Source organism: Leopardus geoffroyi, chromosome B2 (genome assembly GCF_018350155.1).
Source record: "Leopardus geoffroyi isolate Oge1 chromosome B2, O.geoffroyi_Oge1_pat1.0, whole genome shotgun sequence".
Classification (NCBI taxonomy): domain Eukaryota; kingdom Metazoa; phylum Chordata; class Mammalia; order Carnivora; family Felidae; genus Leopardus; species Leopardus geoffroyi.
Genome location: NC_059332.1, coordinates 129640222 through 129660730, shown reverse-complemented (window position 1 = coordinate 129660730; position 20509 = coordinate 129640222). Strand labels below are relative to the sequence as shown.

At 41.4% G+C, this 20509-nt stretch overlaps 1 protein-coding gene across 5 annotated transcripts in view; it reads right to left on the bottom strand.

Annotated features, from left to right (window-relative positions):
- PHACTR2 (phosphatase and actin regulator 2) overlaps positions 1-20509 on the bottom strand; it is a 274251-nt gene that overhangs the window by 184844 nt on the left and 68898 nt on the right. The window contains exon 1 of one of the 5 annotated variants that reach the window (XM_045499882.1): positions 13347-13594. The exons of the other annotated variants lie outside the window; for them this stretch is intronic. Within the exon in view, the coding sequence (XP_045355838.1) occupies positions 13347-13359 (13 nt within the window). The 5' untranslated portion in view covers positions 13360-13594. Of the gene's footprint in view, positions 1-13346; positions 13595-20509 lie in introns of those variants that run through there. 5 annotated transcript variants of the gene reach the window in all.

Below are 20509 nucleotides of genomic sequence, written 5' to 3'. Positions count from 1 at the left end.
AGGGTGAGTGTCCTGACAGCTGCTGGCCGCCGGGGCCGGTCCAGGGTAAGGCGCTGGGCTGTGTGACAACCTGCCCTTCTGTGCCGAAGGGGCCTGAGAGGGCTCGTGGTGTCCCTCCCTGGTCTCCTGAGTTTTCTTTGTTGCCAACTCACCCCAGATCGAATAAACCAGAATAAAATTTTCACAGTCCTCCCAACATCTTCTGTCAACCTGATTCATAAGCTAGCATCTACCTTGGTCTGTCTGTCTAATTTGCCCAAATGCCCTGTCCGATACTCCAGTCCCTACGTTGGGACTGGACCTTCACACTCAGTCTCTGTGGAAAATGCCAGGGCGTCCCTAATCCTCCTACTCTTGTCCCTTCCCTGGGGATTGTACTGTCCCTCCATCTGCTCCCCCCTGCCATATAAACATATGTCCTTTGTACACTTGGTCCCCCAATTAATGAGCCTCAACTGGAATTTCCAGTTGATTTCCAGTCCCTGATCAGCTGATTGCATATCCTAGTACAGACAGCTTCAAGATAATGGATTGGGACAGTTGTGTTTCGTGGACACTGTGACCAAAGCCATTTGGCGGTCCTCCCCAGAGATAGCCTTTGTGGCCAGAACAAATATAACGCATTCCCCTGAAAAACAATCTTGCATGCAACCCAAAGGGTAAATTGTATTTGGCTTTCCTTCTGTGTAAAAGTCAATGGGAATCAGATTTGGCATGGCCCACGCCTCAAGAGTTGGCAAATGGCCAACTTTTATTGCTTTTATATGTCAATGCAACATTCTCCATGTGCAGTTAAGCTGTGCATGGAGCTACTCTCTGAAAATAAATAAATAAGTCCACTTTTTTTTTTTTTTTGCCTTAGTTTCCTATCTGTAAAAGCAGAACTGATCATTTCAAATGTTTACATAATTCACTGGCAAACTGTGAGAAATGAACTATATTTGTAAGCATTTTTGAAGGTGAAAGGGATATTATTGAAGTATGTATGGAATTCTAAAAAAATAAATCACTTATCTCTAGTCCTATATTTAAAACATAGTTTTGTGGACCTTGATTTTGTTTTAAAATAACCCAGGCACCCAAAAGTACATTAGAAGTTTTTATAGTTTTGAGGCTTCATGAAAACCTTCTCCGGGATTGCTGGGGACAAAGCCCATGTCTGTTAGTATAAGAGACACCTTTGTTTATAGAACCTTAGGGTTGTGACAAAAACTGACACAAGCCAGGAAATGTAAAAGTTAACGGTGGCACTTTGTGCGAAAGGTATGCTACAGGGCTGCTGGTTTTCCACAAAGTCTGGATTTTAAGGAGAAAGTTGGCTTTAATTTCCAACTCTCTGGCTTTTTTCAACAAGAGTCATAGTCATACAGCTATTTAAACAAATGTCTTTGAACTTCCTTAACTTAAAGAAGTGACCCTTGGGTTAATGAATGTTGTAAAATGCTTATTGTTTGAGCAAATGAGTTGGTTCCACCTACTGATGTCTGCTCTCTAAGTGCCACAGAAAGGCAGGAAGACTAAAAGTCTCACACAAGAAACCCAAGATATTTTCACTCTTACCCCATGCTGACTATTCTCTGAGGTCAAGAATGGCCATCTTTCCTTTGATCCCCTTATGTAAAAAAGGGATGGTTGCCAAATTTCCCTGACTGAGCAAGTAACACCCAAGTACATGAAATGCAAACAGAGGCCTCCAGCAGGTGATAAGTTAAAGGCAAGTTGGGTGGATGAAGTTTAAGCCGGTCCTGGTCAATGCTCTGGAACCTACGTGGATGCCTCTCCACAGGAAGTGGTTGAAGGGAATACAGAACTCACCACCACACCACACAACAGTCCCACCAAGAGACGCTTCGCTTACAGGTCAAGGAGGGCCTCCAGTAGGATAGACAGAACATTTTTGTATATGACACAAGATCTTTGTGGTTCTAATAATAATGAACTTTCACAACAATCAGTTCTTTTAGTAACACATAGTAACACACAAAGCAAAGGAAACCTGCTTTGTCTGAGCAACTTCATTGTATCTCCCTCAGACCGACTGGGTCTTAACAGGGGTGTGCAGGGAATCATCTGGGAAACTTTTTTTTTTTTTTTTTTTTAGTTCTGCTATCCCTCTTTCTCCATGGGAGATTCTGAATTAGGAGGTGTAATATGGGGCTGGGATGGTGATTGATAGATACATACATACATAAATGTATAGGAAGAAAGACAGATGATAGATAGATAGATAGATAGATAGATAGATAGATAGTAAATGGTAGATTTTAATTCTAAAGTGATTTTGATGGGTTCTACTGCTCTTAAGTGATATATGGCCACATCATTCAACTGCCAATAAAAATTAATTCATACTAAAAAAATTTTTGTAACATTTATTTATTTTTGAAAGACAGAGAGGGACAGAGCACTAGTTGGGGCAGGGGGTTGGAGACAGAGAGAGAGGGACACCGGAATCCAAAGCAGGCTCCAGGCTCTCTGAGTTGTCAGCACAGAGCCCAACACAGGGCTCGAACCCATGAACCGTTAGACCACGATCTGAACTGAAGTCAGACGCTTAACCGACTGAGCCACCTAGGCACCCCAATTCATACTTTTTTTTTTTAATGTTCTTATTTACTTTTGAGATAGAGCACGAGCAGGGGAGATACGGGGGCAGGGGGTGGCCAGAGGATCTGAAGTGGGCTCCACACTGACAGCAGAGGGCCTAATTCATACTTTCTACATAATTAGAACACAATAAAAGATACACCTCGGGCTTTATTTCAGCCAGTTTATTCGTTTGCCCTCTCACTGAAAATGTATCCTCTGCCAGGTGCTGAGTGAGGTCATGAGTTCACAAAGAAGACGTGGCCCTGTCTTGAGGAGTATGTGGCCCTAGTCAAACAGGCAGACAGATAAAATAACACTACGGTTTACGTGATACGTGCTGTCATTGTGTAGGAGAGTGTTCTGTGGGAGTCGAGGGAAGAGAACACTAATTCTATCCAGAATGACAGAAGATTCCACAGATGAGGGGACACTTGAGCGGGGTCTTACTCAAAGAGGAGGCTTTTCAAGGTGGCGACAGGGGAAGAAGAGAAGCCAGAGCCTTCCACAGAGAAGGATCAGAGTGTTTGAATTGTGGGTGTTTCTCGAGTGTCTGGAGAAGTTCAGAACGGCCAGTGCACCGGATGTGTGAGTAGGGGGATGACAAGGGCAGTTAGGGCGGGGATATGAGGAGGGTGGGTGCAGGGGGGATGGTAGTGGCAAACCAAGAAAGGGGCTGGACCCTTGGAATTCCCCTTTGTCATTCCGAGGGAGGGGGGAGGCTCCACCCAGTACTTGATGTTTTGTTTGTGAAAACATGTAGAGTTAAAAACCCTGTCACTTTTTCAAGCGATCCTCACACAGCCACATGACACGGTTAAGTGAAATATTGCACAAGATGGCTTTATTGAGTGTTATTGTTTCCATTAAAAGGTACGCATTAAGCCTAGTGTAAAAAGCACCATCTATTAACCAAAATATTCAGAAAACCAGCTTATCAAACCCTCCCTTTGCTTTAATATTTAAGATCAACTCAAAATGATCTTAAACTCATTCTGAGGGGTGTGTGTGTGTGTGTGTGTGTGTGTGTGTGTGTGTGTGCGTGTTTGGAGGGGAGAAGTATAAGGTGGAACAGGACCTATTTCTCTATCACTAAAAAGCAGGACGCCCGTGGTGAGTCACATGATATCGCAAATATAGCATCGGTGTCTAATAGTGGCTCTGACCCAGCCAGTCGGCACAGATACGCAGTTAGTGATGATTAAATCACAGCAGTGCTATTTGGGGTCTAATAATGTACCTCTTTTGTTATATAAAACTTGACAAGGGATGTTTAACATCTCTTATTAGTGAAAACTCACACGTAAACGCTCGCTAGAAATAGTTTCTGCCACTGTAGTGAATCTTCACTCAATATTTAATTTACTTGGGAGACACTGGAGGAGAAAACAACCTTCCTGATTAGGAAGTAGGTGATTTAAGTCTCTCCAGAACAGCCAGATCATTCTCCAAAAGGTTGTATCACAGCAAGCCTGGATTCCGTCTGCTTTATTAGTATCCTGATATGTCATCCAGAAGCATGCTTTTGCCTCTGCTTTTTTCTTTCAGCTGCATCCTTAGAGGTTTCATTCACTCTCAGAGCAGAGAAGTCCCCAGCACAAATCCTCAGCTAGACTGACCTACTCAGGGAGAGGGAGAGGGGAGGGGTCAGGGAGAGGCGGAAGGGAAGGGGAGGAGGGGGAGCGGAGGGGGAAAGAGGAGGGAAAAGGAGGGGAGAAGAGCTGGCTTCTTACTCCTACTAGGTAGGTATTGTTGTGGATCTGTAATAGTGCTTCTCACCCCCATTTTCCATTCGAATATTCTGGGGAACTTGCCAGCAAACACCAGTGTCCTGACCCCACTCTGGGGACTCTGATCTAATTCGTCCAGGGGCAGGCCCAGAGATCGGTATATTTTAAAAGCTCTCCAGGTGATTCTAACAGGTGGCCAAATTTGAGAACAAGCACTCTAACTCTTTGGAGGACACAACAGATGGGTCTGATGTGCCAAATGGCCTCAAGATGCCTACAATTTGGTTGGGGGAAAAAAAAAAAAACAACCCTCAAGTGGAGAGTAATCTCACATAGACTACCATTAAGTACAAAACTGTGTGGTGAGTTCTGTTAGTGCCCTGAGAAAAGACAGGGCTCTAAGACCAGTCTGGAAGACATCACGAGGATGGCGAGGATGGCAGGTGTGCTGGGCCTTGAAACGGGGCTGAGATTTCACTAAGTTCCCTCTTCCCATCCCCACTGCCACCACCCCAACCAAGCGCCTTCTAAGAGGATTTCATTCTTGGGAGCCTCCATCTTGCCTCTCTTCTCTCCATTCTTCTCATTTTTATGCCTTGAAATCCTCAGTCTTACCATGCCATGCCTCTGCTTAAAACCCTTGAAAAGGCTCCCGAGAACTTGTGGAACTATGTCAAATCTCAGACACTCCATGATTGGCCTGGTGCTCTTTCTCATTACCACCCCTAGCAAGATGGCCTTGCCTTTGTTCCTCAAATGTCCCGATTCCTTTCTTGCCTCAGCGCTTCTGTATCTGCCAGTCACTCTGCTTGGACACTTGTTCCCTGGCTCTCAAGGGACAGATTCCTTTTCACTCCTTAGGTCTTGGGTTACATGTCATCTTCTCAGGGAGGCTGTCCTTGACCAGCCAGTGGAGAGCAGCCCCTCCACCCCAACTTCATTCTCTATGCATGTACCAGTTTATGAACTTAACAGCACTAATCACAACCCAAGTATCTCATCTATTCATTATTAACTTTTGCTTTCTCTGCTAGAACAAACTTCTATAACAAGCTCTGTCTCGTTCCCTGGTATCCATGCTAATGAGCACAGTGCCTGGTACAGAGTTGGTGATAAAGAAATAGCTGGATTTATGGGGGCGCCTAGGTGACTCTGTCGGTTAAACGTCCGGCTTCGAATCAGGTCATGATCTCGCAGTTCATGGGTTTCGCGGAGCCAGGAGCCTGCTTCAGATTCTATGTCTCCCTCTCTCTCTGCCCCTCCCCCACTCATGCTCTGTCTCTGTCTGTCTCTCAAAACTAAATAATAAAAAAATGTTAAAGAAAATCTTTAAGTAATAAATTTAAAAAAGAATGATTATAAGTATTAATGATGTAACACATGTAAATACTTAAGTATTTACATAATAGGCATTCAAAAAAGGTAAGTATTCTTCCTTTCAAGATATTTATTTATTTGGGGCGCCTGGGTGGCGCAGTCGGTTAAACGTCCGACTTCAGCCAGGTCACGATCTCGCGGTCCGTGAGTTCGAGCCCCGTGTCGGGCTCTGGGCTGATGGCTCAGAGCCTGGAGCCTGTTTCCGATTCTGTGTCTCCCTCTCTCTCTGCCCCTCCCCCGTTCATGCTCTGTCTCTCTCTGTCCCAAAAATAAATAAACGTTGGAAAAAAAAATTTTTTTTTAAGAAATAAAAAAAAAAAGATATTTATTTATTTATTTATTTATTTATTGAGAGAGACAGAGAGAGCATGCTCACAAGAAGGGGAGGAGCAGGAGAGGAAGAGAATCTTAATCTTGAGCAGGCTACATGCCCAGTGTGGAGTAAAATGTGGGGCTTGACCTGGTGACCATAAGATCACGATTTGAGTCGGAATCAAGAGTTGGATGCCTAACCAAATGAGCCACCCAGGTGTCCCTCAAGACATTTAATATTTAGTTAAATATGATTTGCCTTTGTTATATATGTTCCTGATGCCTGATGTATAAAACAGAACTTTGAAGATAACTTTTTCCATATAAAAATCTCCTAACATCCATTTTTAATATATAAAATGTTAGTTTGGATGAATAAAATTTGCACATTATTCCTAATTTCATAGATGTAATTGGATTACGAGGCTAAGTGTAGCTTTCTTTCCTTCTTTTCTGCATCTGATGGTGATGCTAATTTGCAATGAAATGCCCCAAAGCCTAGAAACAAGGAAGGAGAAATCCTGGACAGAGATGACACAGACATTTAATTTCAAAATAATCAAGCTTTGATATTTTTACAAGTGAATAGTGTGCTAGTTCCCCAAAATGGCTTATATATGAGAAAACAAAGAAGAATTCAGGAGTGGAAGAATAAGGCAAAAATGAAAAGCAAAAATGAAAATGAAGAGATTTTAAGTGGTTCCCAAATTTGAGTTATACACCTGTTACTAAGCATCCCCTTGGGGCCTGTGGTTAGCATGACTGGGAAATGCTACAATTTATATTCCATCTTGGGAATTCACAACAAATATTAGCACAGGCAAGGAATTATGTGCTAATTCTATGAGCATGTTAAGAAAATCTGTTTAACAGTGTTAAACTCAGCAATTCCCCAAATTGCCTGAATACTTAATTCTCTCTCTCTCTCTCTCTCTCTGTGTGTGTGTGTGTGTGTGTGTGTGTGTGTGTGTGTGAAAAGGGACTGAGACTTAATTAATATCCTATGGCATTAATGTGCAATGGCATATAATTTAGAAAATGTTGGGTTACTGATTTCTCTTCTCTGCCACAAAAATGCTTTCTTGTTGTTTCTCCATAGTTTTTCCAATGCTCTTCTTGACCCAAGCAAACCATTTGACAAGAATTCCTATTTTATCTTATGGATATTGAAAAATGCATTTTGCCTTTGGAATGATGAGTGGTTGCAAAGAAAAAAAGAAGACACTCAGACCTAGGGTGCTTGGGTGGCTCAGTCAGTTGAACATCTGGCTTCGGCTCAAGTCATGATCTCACAGTTCCTGAGTTCGAGCCCCACCTCGGGCTCTGTGCTGACAGCTCAGAGCCTGGAGCCTGCTATGGATTCTGTGTCTCCCTCTCTCTCTGCCTCTCCCCCAGTTGCACTCTGTGTCTCTTTCTCTCAAAAATGAATAAACATTAAAAAAAACCCACTCAGAACTAGTTCTAATGATGGGGTGGTGAGGGGACAAAAATCCAAAACTTTGTTTTAGAAACAATGACTTTGTCTTCCTTCTCCACGCTCTTAAGCCAAGACAGTTGGTTTATTCCCAGGAGGTCAAAGTTACTCCAAAATTAGAGTAAAACTCGGAATCAGACCTATAAATACAGAGAATAAACCAATGGTTGCTAGAAGGTAGGGGGTAGGGGAGGGGCAAATGGGTGGAGGGGAGTAGGAGACATAGGCTTCTAGTTATGAACTGAATAAATCACGGGAATAAAAGGTACAACATAGGGAATATAGTCAATTATACTGTAGTAGCAATGTATGGGGACAGATGGTAACTGCACTGTGGTGAACGCAGAATGATGAAAAAACTTGTGGAATCACTATGTTGTACACCTGAAACTAATGTATTATTAAGTGTCAACTATATTCAAACAAAAAAATCTAAGAAAATTTAGTGCCACTTCTTGGGGCTTTAATGTACATTTTATGTACATGAACCTGTATTTCCTTTGATGTTTTTGTTTTAAAGGACACTGATTTCTATAATAATAATGGCACTTTGAAAATAGACATTCCAAAAAAGCAGATTCTTTATTAAATCTTAAGCTATCCCTGAGAAAAATATCTTTATATGAATCTAAGGTGCTCTTAGATTCACTTATAGTTCACCTATTTGATGAACTATAAAATGCTACAACAGCACAATGGACTTCACAATAAACTCAAAGAAAAGTACTGTAATTACCTGCTTTATAGTGAATAAAATATTCAATAATTATTTTTAGGATGTAAGAGGCATTTCAGAAAATAAGAATCAATTCCTTTTTTTAATTAAAAAGAAAAGCTATTCTAAATTTTTATTAAGTTTGTTAGAAGAGCTAGCAACATTTCCCTACATTGAAGCTTTTAATCCCAACCAAAAAAATGCATACCCAAGTACATATATAAAATGCAATATATGCATGCAAATGTATGCATTTGTATGTATATATAACATTATTATATTTCTAAAACATTGCAGTTGACAAAATTATAGCTACTAAGACCAAGATATCATGAAAGTAGGGGATTAGAGGGAACAAATTTAAATTGCACCAAATATAGTTTTCAAACATAGTCAAATGTCCTAGAAAGCATTCATTTCCAAAACAAATGAATTCACACAGAAATGTTGCTCCATTAGGTAATCATTCTCCTCAGTGACTGCTTTCAGTTGTTCAGGAACTTGGCTATGGCAGCCTGAAGTAGATTTTCCTATGAAAATTTTTTGAATCAGTTTGAAATAAAATGTGTTTGTGCTTACGTTTTCTTATATAACAGCCTGGCCTTTACCAAAATTATTTCAGTGCTTAGGGGCATGTTTCTCTGGGCCTGGTCTTATCTCCATCTGTGTGAAAGATTGTCAAGTAGCATTTGAAAGTCTCCTTTCTCTCCATCACCTATGGAACCCCCACAGACTGGGGGGAAGGAGGCAAGGAAGCATTAGTTGCTGTTGGGTTTCCTGAGATGAACAAAGATAAACAGATTAAAATAGAAAATATTTTAAATTGGGGCACAAAACAAAAAAAAACCTTGCATTATCTCAAATCCATGGTTAATAAGGAATTTCGTGTGTGCATGTGTGCCTGTATACGTGCGTGCGTGTGTGTGTGTGTGTGTGTGTGTACCTTTTAGTGGATGAAAAAGTCATCAGTGAACAACTACTAAGGCAAATGGGTAACATAGAGGTATTTCAAACTCAGCAAGTCAAAACAGAATTCATTGTTTTTCTCTTAAAACTCCTCTGGTATTTCGTAGTATAGGATTATTACTATTATCTTAGATTCTCAAAGTAGAACCTCAAAGTTCTGCTTTGATTGGTCTGCTTCTCCCTGCCTCCTTATCCACTCATCATGTTCTTTTGCTGCATATCCAATGCACTCTTCAATCCTAGTCCTGGTTTCACCACACACATCAATTTCCAGCTATGTTCTTGGGACAGCCACCTGACTGGTGTCTGATTCTAACTGCCTGCCTTCCCACTCCGTTGTCACACTGCTAGCCCCATACTGCTAGAGCATATATTTATTCACAAAGCAACGTCGCTTCAATTTTTTGGTGGTTCTTTAAACAGCCAACATGTTGGGGCGCCTGGGTGGCGCAGTCGGTTAGGCGTCCGACTTCAGCCAGGTCACGATCTCGCGGTCCGTGAGTTCGAGCCCCGCATCAGGCTCTGGGCTGATGGCTCAGAGCCTGGAGCCTGTTTCCGATTCTGTGTCTCCCTCTCTCTCTGCCCCTCCCCTGTTCATGCTCTGTCTCTCTCTGTCCCAAAAATGAATAAACGTTGAAAAAAAAAAAAATTAAACAGCCAACATGCATTGGGAACTACCATATGCCGGCCATTGTACCAAATTTTACATGTAGTGTATCTAATTTTTCTCTTCATAACATCCTATAAGATGGATACGGTTATTGTTGGCACTTACCAATGAGAACATAAAGGCATAGGGTTTATATACCTGGTTTGTGGTTCCGGTAGGTGGCAGTGCTAGTGGTCATCTCAGATTATCAGATGCTCTTGATCATTCCAGTATAAACCTTTCCTCAATGTGGTTGCCAAATGACCCTCCAGTCTTTTTCACAAGGAGCTAGCAGACTGTGAATTTCTCATATTCAGTTATTGTACACCAAGGGTCAAGAGTCTTTAAGCCCCTGGACTAGATAGAATGTAAGGTGAGGGCACGGTGGCTCTCATAGCCTCCAGCTCCCTTTCCCAACTAGGGTGCCCCTCAGGACCCACAGATGGTAATGGAAGTATCTTGATCGCAAGCAATGAAACATTCGCCCAACAAATGCTGCAGAACTTTTAATAATACTCTGCCCCTGTGGGATATGGAATGACATTTCACAAACAATGTTTTTCAGACATAATCACACACTACGAATCAACTTTGTAACATCTCTTTCCACGACTCATTCGTGAGACCACTTGAGGAAGGGTAGGGCGGGGAGCAGTGAGGGGATACAAAGGCAGGGACAGGATAACTTGGGTCACAGCTGTCGTCACAGACTTGTTTTTATCAAGGACTATCATTTGAGTTGTTACCAAATTTATAAGAAGAAATAGTTACATAAAAAACAGGAGAAGAAAAGGTTAGACATTGCTAAAACTGCCCTGACATATTCCACATATGCTGTTTGATAAATATTTGATTGTTATTCCAGGAAAAGCTTTTAAAGGAATACATAAGCCAGCAATTATGGGGAAGGGATGTCTCCTTCTCAGAGATAGTAGGAATGCCAAAGACAGCTCTTTGCTGCGAAGGAAAGGGTGGACAGACTCACAATGGCATGCTTGGGGAAAGGTGCACAGACGTACTGAAGAAGCCAAAGTCCCGGGCAGTAACTCTTCCTTGCGTGTGAACAACAAAAACCACACAAACATCTCCAGTGCAATGTTCTGTGTGATCTGGATGAATCAGAGACACTTGGCTTTTGTGTGTGTGTCCTCCTAGCTGTGTTTCTGCCTAACAAGTATCTGAACCCTGACGCAGAAAGCCATGCTAGAGGAAGGCCTGGCTCCTGGAAACTGATGGTTGAATGGTTCGGACGATGCCCAGCTCTAAACTGCTAGCCTCTGATAGATATTGAGGGCCTGAACCCACTGCTGACTGGAAAAACTTAGGCAGATATTCAAAGTCATTATCTTATTTAAATTAAATTGGAGACATTCTAGTGCTCCAAGCTAACTGAGTGTCTTGGTATAATGCTAAACACATTTCCAAGGGTTTGTTTGTTTTTGTGGGTGTTGTGTTTTTTTTTTTTTGTTTTTTTTTGGCTACTTATCAGTACTATCTTAAATGTCTTCCATAGAGTCAATACAATTTATTGAAGTGTATGTGTCTGATGGATGTTTACATTTCCCTGCTATAAGAGAGGCTATTTACGTCATCAAAAAATTACCATGAAAAGTGATCACTGACAGCCAATTGGCCATTATAAGAAGACGTTATTTCTGAAATATTCGAACAATGTAATTTAAGAGCCTGTTCTTCCACTCAAAGGTATACATGCCTAGATTGGAGATTTCACCTAAAATTTGAAATGATATGGAAACTTCTCCTTTAAAAGCCACTTGACAAAGTACACAAATATTCTTCAGTGTGTCAGGGACAGAGGTATTTTATTAATGGCATTTAAAAGCATAAACGAATGTAAGTTCAAACTGAAACATTTATCCCCCTAAGCTATAGTTCACCAAAAAGTAAATCATAACCCTCAGCATTTTTGAAACCTATAAAAAGGCTCCTACAGTAGCTTCTCTTCTTTTCTTAAATGGCCTTTAAATAAATATATGAGTCAGTTAAGAAAGCCATTTACTTGAATTGAAGTGATAATTCTGCCAGGACGTCAGTATAATTAATTGTGGGTAGCAGAAGTTTTAAATGAGGCTACATTAGAGATTCTAGGTTTTTTTTTTTCCTCACTCTACCTCTATAATTAGAGAAGTTTTGGGTGGATCTTGAAATTGTGACTTGTCATGGAATATCATGTCTACACGCACTTAATGACAAGCCTTACGGCATATTCTTTAATGACCACAATGGGGGGTATAATGCATAGACATATATATTGTATGCATATACAGCAATCCAGCCTCCTTCCTACTACTACTATTGCTACTCTACACACACACACTCACACTCACACACTCCCAACACACGCATACTCCCCCTCACACTTGTTCTGTTTCGTTCACAACCCTGAAATTTTCATCCCTAAGATTGCACTGTTCCAATTTACGTCAACGTCTTCCACATCAAATGCAAAGTTATTTTAGTCACAGACTTTTATTCCTGGTAAACTATTTCATAAAAGAAGTCAAACCACCCTGCCTTCAAAATTTCTGCTTGCCTATGCTACCTGCACCGAGGACTGAAATAACCACATTTCATAAACAAATACGCTTTCCTACAAATGGGTGGTCTTCCTGTGTAGGATGTGTTTTAAAGGGTGCATCCTGTCAGCAGAGCCGACCGTGTCTCGAGGCACTGTAAGGCATCACTAGAAAACTGACACCAGCTGAGAAACTGAACGAGTGAGTTTCAGGAGACAGAGAATCCATAACACGTTTGGGAAAATTCTGCATTTCGTGTCAATAACATTGAAATGAGGGGTGTATACCTTCTAAAAGTTCACTATGGCAAAGGAGAAAAAAGTTCTACACAAGGAATCGTTTTATGCTAATCATTTAGCTGGCATTAGAATATTCCAACAGTTACATCTGTCTAGCCGTCAAGTAAAGATATTGAAAACAAATACAGTTTTAAAAGGTACGCACATGATCGGCCACTAATGTCCATACTCCAAAATTAAAATCTCAGAGGATATTGAGGCATTTTCTACATTTTCATCCTAATGGGAAGATAAAGCATAAGACACAAGAACGTGTCTGCTGGGACACTGGGCATATTGTAACACTGAACAAAATGTTTGATTAGCTCATTAACTCCATCCACCTTTTGTCACCCCTTCCTAATAGTTTTTTCATTAGCTAGATGCATTTTTCACCCTCTGTTCAGAGCACAAGAGGATCAAAGAGCACAATTCCTGCAGCCTGAGATATGCTAAATATGCTAACCGTAAAAATGCTAAATAAAATAGCAGCGCAGTCTTGGAATAGGTGAATGGGGAATTAGGATCTGCATGCTCAATCTGAACTTCAAAGCAAACACTGCTTGCCTAGTGGACAATGCAGCAGGGCTAACACATTACACATCTCCAGGTCTTCAACATTTAAGTGCAGCACAAGACCAAAAAATAAGCAAACCTTTTGCAGCAAAGGCTGCAGATCGCAAAGGAGCCCAGAGGCTATGAAGGATTCACGCTTTACCTACCGGCATTGTCCATGTCTCAGGAGTGGCGAGGCGAGTTCTGTAGCCCGGCAGCCGGGGAGCCCCAGCTCTTCTCCTGGCTAACGAAGCACCCTGCCCTTCTGCTGATTATCAGTCCTTGCTGGCACACAGAGCATACTTCATGCACTGTCTGCAGGAGACACCGCCAGGAAATTTATATCTCCAAGGATGACAAACAGCCATTAGCTCCATTACAGGCTGATTAAGAGAGACTGAGCCTATCAAGTGGATACTTGAATCCACTGGGGTTTTCACCTCTGTTCCAAGCAAAGGCGGGGGGTGGAAATCACCGCAATGTGGAGAGTACTGCACATTTCAGAAAAGAAGTGTACATGCGATGCAGAGCACAGTGCTTTTCCAAAAGATGCCAGAGCAAACACGAGCCGGAAGAGGCACAGATAATTAAAAGGTAAAAAGGGATCTTTACAACTATAATAAATTCTCCTTTCTTCGGGGCTGATCTAAATGCGGTCCAGCCTTTATCACTGACATCACTGAATGACTGGGCAACTTTTCAATGTAGAATTTTAAAGTTTGTGGTGGTTGTTGTCCCTGTCATTGGGGTGAGCAAGGAAGAGCAGAAAAACCACCTTAAAATAAAGGCTACCTTTAATATTTCTGCACTAAATAAATGCTAAGAGGCCAAGTATTGTCATTCCATTTTGATTATGTTTTCATCATGACAAGTGTCCCTATTTCTGGTCAGAATTTCTGCCCACCTCTCCTCACAGAGAAATTCACTAACCATCACCAAGAACACTAGAAATAATTGTCAAAAAGATGTCAGGGGACTCTATTGTATGTTACAGTCCATAGCCACCTAAGTAACAGAAAGCTGGGGATCAAGAAAAATGCATTTACTAACGCAGGAATGTGCTTGTCTTGTCTCTAATTTGTGCAAAGACACACTCACCTGAAACTACCTACGATACCAAGGCATAAGGAGGGGCAGAGAGCTGAAGAAATTGTGTGCCATGCTCTGTGGCTGTTGTGACATTCGATTTTGGGGACAGCACAACTGTGTTTTCTGCATTTTCTAAGATAGACTAAAAAAATTTATAGTGGCCTCATTTGACCTATGATACAAGGAATCCATACTACAGCAAGGGCCTACAGGTTTTCTAGTAGACAGGATTTCAAAAAACAGTTCATGGTGTTGTCACACCCTCAGGGTTGTTCAACTGGAAACGCAATTCATTTATTTGGCATTTCTGTATGCCATTGGAATTCCTGATGACAAAGCACGTGCAAATTATTTACAATCCTGTCTTCCATTTTTACAGCTTTTAAGTATTTCTGTTTTTAATGTCACTTTTGGCTTTCCTATAGATTTGAGATCCCTTCATTGTTTAAATTTTTTTTAACATTTGTTCATTGTTGAGAGATAGAGACAGACCGTGAGTGGGGGAAGGGCTGAGAGAGAGAGAGAGGGAGACACAGAATATGAAGCAGGTTCCCAGGCTCTGAGCTGTCTGCACAGAGCCCGACGTGGGTGGGGCTCCAACTCACAAACCGTGAGATCCTGACCTGAGCCGAAGTTGGACGCTTAACTGACTGAGCCCTCCAAGCGCCCCGGAGTTCCTCCGCTGTTTAAACAAAATACTCCATTTGTGAGATCAGCACTAGTACAAAAATATTTTCTTCAAAGAAAAGTTGAAGTTCTCAGGGATTTTACACTGAGATTTTATCCCCATTATTTTAAATTCCGTCACACAATTGTGAGGATTATTAATTTTAAAAAAGCATTCTTCACATATTTTTTAAATGCTTGGATCCCTTAAGACTGAAATCACTGTGGCTTCCATACCTCATCCGCTTGCCCTGATTAAGACTGTCAAGCACCCAGAGTGAGTGCCATCAGGAGAAATCTAGGGCAAGCTAACTAGGAGTTAACAGGGAAGTATGAATGACAAAAGGGAGAGAAACTATTTCATGAAGTCTGGGATTTTGGGAAGGAGGAGATAAGAAGTGTCACAACCTGACAGTGAACATTGACTAATATGAATATATTTATATTAGCTCTGTACACAGTTCAAAACGTGGCTCTTGATTATTTTCATTAATACAGTCACCAAACTGTAAATGGATTGTGTGCCAAACATTTGTTTTGTCGGTCATTTGAAAAACACTTGTTCTCATAAAACACTGATTAGGTTCCAAGGACAGGCCATTAAATGCTGCTTAACTCATGATGTGATTTCTATAATATCCATGATCTCCTACACACAATCCTAAAATCCAGAAAGTTCTGAAAATCTTAAGGTTCTTTCTTTTCTTAAAGTTGGGCCCCAAAATGCATACGTGGCACCACATGACTTGAAGTGATAGGAGGCTATTTGAAACCTTTACTTGTCTCGTTTTGAGTGAATAACAGGTTTTACAACAAGAATTTTAACGTTATAGCTCTACAAGGGATGGGCGACAAGGAAAGATGGCTAGATGTAACGAAACTAACATCGTGTCTATTAGGAGTGAGGCTATTCACAAACAGCATAAATTGCCACGGACGAATCTGCTCTGTGTCCCCCTGCATTCGCCACCAGCCCACCACTGCCCCTCTTCCGTTCCCACCTGGCATCAGAAGATGGCAATGTACACTGTATGTTAACTAACTAAAATTTAAATTAAAAAGATAGATAAAATAAAATAAATTTTAAAAAAGATGGCAAAGTAACGATGGAAAAGCACAGTGAGTGGAACACTTTCCTCAAGCTCCAGGGAGAATGCACTCTCTCCCTTGATTTAATTCAGACCTATAGTTAATATGCTTTAGTTGGGGAATGTCTGGATGTAAAATGTTTACCACGCCCTTTCTAAGTGTCCCTGAGCTGCTGTGCAGCACAGTAGTAGCATCAAGAAGTCTCAAGTTCTACAGCATGTTTTAAAATTGTTTTTTTTTTAACGTTTATTTATTTTTGAGACAGAGAGAGACAGAGCATGAACGGGGGAGGGTCAGAGAGAGGGAGACACAGAATCCGAAACAGGCTCCAGGCTCTGAGCGGTCAGCACAGAGCCCGACGCGGAGCTCGAACTCACGGACCACGAGATCATGACCTGAGCCGAAGTCGGCCGCCCAACCGACGGAGCCACCCAGGCACCCCTAAAATCATTTTTAAAGTTTATTTATTTATTCTAAGAGAGAGAGAGAGGCAGAGAGAGAATCCCAAGCAGAGCAGAGAAGGATGCGGGGCTCAGTCTCACAAACTGTGAAATCATGACCTACGCTGAAATCAAGAGTTGGATGCTTAACCGACTGAGCCACCTGGGTGTCCCGTTACAGCATGTTTTAAACATAAATTTTAGTTCCTGTTTTTATGAACCTTCTAATATGTATATTCCTTAGCTCTCTTCAAAGCACACGAATATGCTTGAGGCCACTGGTAATTTGGAGCACCGGCATCCAAAACACCCCCCAGCGCGATCCCACCTACAGAAAGAAGGCTATAACCGGTCACCAGGGTTTTGTTTTTGTTTTTTGTTTTGTTTTTTAAAGGATTGTTCACCCGAGGTTGGTCTCAAGAGTTCGTGACTCCAGGCCAGACCAGCTAAGGTAGCAACTGCAAGGTTACCAGTGGGCATCCAGTACTTCCAAATGCATCACCAAGCACCTGGTGATAATCTGGCCACTATCACATCTTTCTTCAAAAAACCCTATTAGTGACTCTCTTTCGATTTCAGAGAAGAAAATATCGTGGCTTCCTAGAAAAGTTCTGCTTATTTCATATTATTTCTTAACTTTCCCATGAGACGCTGTCACGTTGGGGACACAGAAGGGAGCTGGTAGCAGTCATGCTCTACCTTTTCTGGCAGTAATATGACTGTAATCCAAGCCCAGGTAGACCAAGAGCAGTTCACATGGATACTATGGGGCACAAGAAGCAGACATATTTTTCCAAGAGGTGTAGCCACTCCAGAATCATACGCTAAAAATACCATGGTTTGGCTTTCAGGGGACCAACTGAGCTACTTCTCCACAAAGTTAGACTTTGTTCCTTAGAATGGAAAAATTAAGAGAATGAATTGTCCATATAATTAAATTACTACATTGCTTGGCCCAGCAGATCAGACTATCTGATCTTCTTACTTTCTGATTTACCTAAAGAAATAAAGAAGTGCTATTGACCACCTATTGGCTAGACTATTGACTACCAATTAGGAAGTAGTTAAGGCTTGCTCCCAGTTACTTTGGGAATAGGTTCTATTGGAAATCTGTTCTGAAAAGATTTCAGATGCTGTTTTCATAAGAACAGCCATTGTATATTGATAGTGGCAATGAACAAAGTGTTTGGGTTTATAACTCTCCTAAGTACTAAACCAAATCCCTGAACTATTAAAAAAAGAAAGTTCACAGGAGGGAGTTCTGCGACAGATCATATTTCCAGGAAGATCGGGGCAAAAAAACTAGACATTTATCTAATGTTCTATTATCTGGATTTTAGGACAATACTTACTTGACATGCTTATGTTCTCCATTATTCCTAACCATTCTCCTTTGAGATTTCTCTTCTGGTGGAAGGTGGAAGGGAGTGTCTCCTGAATTAATTGTTAACATTTGCTTCTCTTCCCTTGTACACAGTCCATAGAAAAAGCCTTCTAGTCAAACAGACTTAAGTAACACCTTCATGTGAAGCCATGACACTTTTCAGCATACCCGGAACTTTGCTTGGAGTCTAGACCATAATGAAACTATTAACTCTCAGACACGGTCTTCTGACACGTTTGGACTTTTGGTCAAGGTGGTTTGCTGAGTCCCTGCTTCGACACTACCTTTCTGCTCCAACACACAGCAATGGTAGACAACATATCAAATAGGGTAAGTCACAGCTAGGCTTGAAAAAGCTAGGTAACCACTTCCATGAATCAGAAAGGAGCCCAAAGCCCAAAGCAGTAATGAGGCATCTGCTGAGGTTGCTGTGTTCAAGGTACAAAAGAGAGGCTGGAGGCCAGTGCGTGGCTTCTATGTAGTGAGGGGTTTCAAACAGCTCTGCGTGAGAAGTGAGGGGGCAGAGCAAAGCTCTGCTTCAATGAGGCCTCCTTGCTCAAGAAAGAAAGTTGTTGGGGGCGCCTGAGTGGCTCAGTTGGTTGAGCGTCCGACTTCGGCTCAGGTCATGATCTCGCGGCCAGTGAGCTCGAGCCCCGCGTCGGGCTCTGTGCTGACAGCTCAGAGCCTGGAGCCTGTTTCAGATTCTGTGTCTCCCTCTCTCTCTGACCCTCCTCCATTCATACTCTGTCTCTCTCTCTGTCTAAAAAAAAAAAAAAAAAAAAAAGAAAGAAAGAAAGTTGAAAAAACAATGGCTGTTGACTCATTTCCAGAAGCCACATCTTTATAAAGCCTAGATGGGCATGAGGAGGATACATCCTCACAACCAAGAACAAAATCAGCTTCTTACTGGCTTCTTTAATACTAGATCAGCAATATCTCCCTCGAAATCATGAAGGAACCCCAAGATATCACTTGAACACCCGACTCTAGATCGGAGGATCAGAGGGTAAGGGGGGGCAACTTCAAACCATAAATCTATGAGAGAGGGGGAGAGAAAGAGAGTCAAAACCAAACCAAAGAAGCAAAAAACAAAACAAAACCTTCCTCCTAAAATGATTGCGCAAGCTGAGTTCCAGATTGTTTAAGATTGTGAATATTTAAAGAGCAAGTAAGTGAAATAATCAATATAACATAATTTCAGTCTTGATGGTATCAACGTTATGGAAGAGTCTCATAAAGATTTTTTTTATGTTTATTTATTTTTTGAGAGAGAGAGAGAGAGAGAGAGAGCACAAGCAGGGGAGGGGCAGAGAGAGAGGGAAAGAGAGAAGCCCAACCAGGGTCCTTGTGCTTAGTGTAATTTCCTGAGCTGAAATCAAGGGTCAGACACTTAACCGACTGCGCCACTCAGGTGCCCCATGATTTTTTTTATAAAAGATGCTGAAAGAAAATAATTATAGACCTTGAATGTCATGTTAGGCTATAGTCCCATCCTCCAGCAGCACCCTGATGCCCGTACACAGATACGGGCACAGACACTAAAAGCCACTAACGAATGCACTTTAGCAAGATGAAAAGGGAACCCAAGGAGAAGGCAGAAGATGAAACACAATGAGTAGGAAGTTGACAAAATGTATTAGTATATTTAAGTAACTATTGATGGTGAAATAGTAATTTCAAAATTAATAAAAACATTTACAAAAAGAGGTCAAACTGGATAACTGTAACAAAATACAAAGGGGATGTTCAATGAGAATTCAAAGTGTGAAAGGAGAAGAGACACATTGAATAGCTTTAGATTTAGATTCAGACATAATGAATAGTTGTAGATTTTAAATTGGGAGATATATATACCTTTTTTATTTTTATTTTTTTAAGAATAACCACTCAAAGAATAGGAGTAGTTTGGTCACATACACTAATCGTCTTTAAAATGGATTGAATGTACACCAAGGAGGGTGTAAAGTGACCCACTGATGTAAGGAAAGAAAATATTAGAACTTCTATTAATATTTACTTTTATATATAAAAGATAATTTACCAGGGTGCCTGGGTGGCTTAGTCGGTTAAGCGTCCAACTTCAGCTCAGGTCACGATCTCACGGTCCGTGAGTTAGAGCCCCGCATCGGGCTCTGGGCTGATGACTCAGAGCCTGGAGCCTGCTTCCGATTCTGTGTCTCCCTCTCTCTCTGCCCCTCCCCCATTCATGTTCTGTCTCTCTCTGTCTCAAAAATAAATAAACGTTAAAAAAATAAATAAATAAATAAATAAAAGATAATTTACTCATAAATGAACTTAAAAAAAGGGGGAGCCTGGGTGGCTCAATCAGTTGGGTGTCCAACTCTGGATTTCAGCTCAGGTCACGATCTCATGTTTCGCTGACAGTGGGGAGCCTGCTTGGCTCTCTCTTTCCCTCTCTCTCTGCCTCTACCCCGCTTGCACACTCCCTTTCTCTCTCTCTCTCAGATAAACTTTAAAAAAGATAAGTTATTAAACTATAATAATACTTAATATACAGAGTTCCATGGCACCTTCACTTTTCCAAATGTCAGACTTGAAACACATAGTAAATAGTTCCATAGCATGGAATTGACACAAATTAGGCAATGGAATTCTTTATCTGGTTTTAAAAGCTTCAAAGGAAGGATTCAGGGAATTTTCT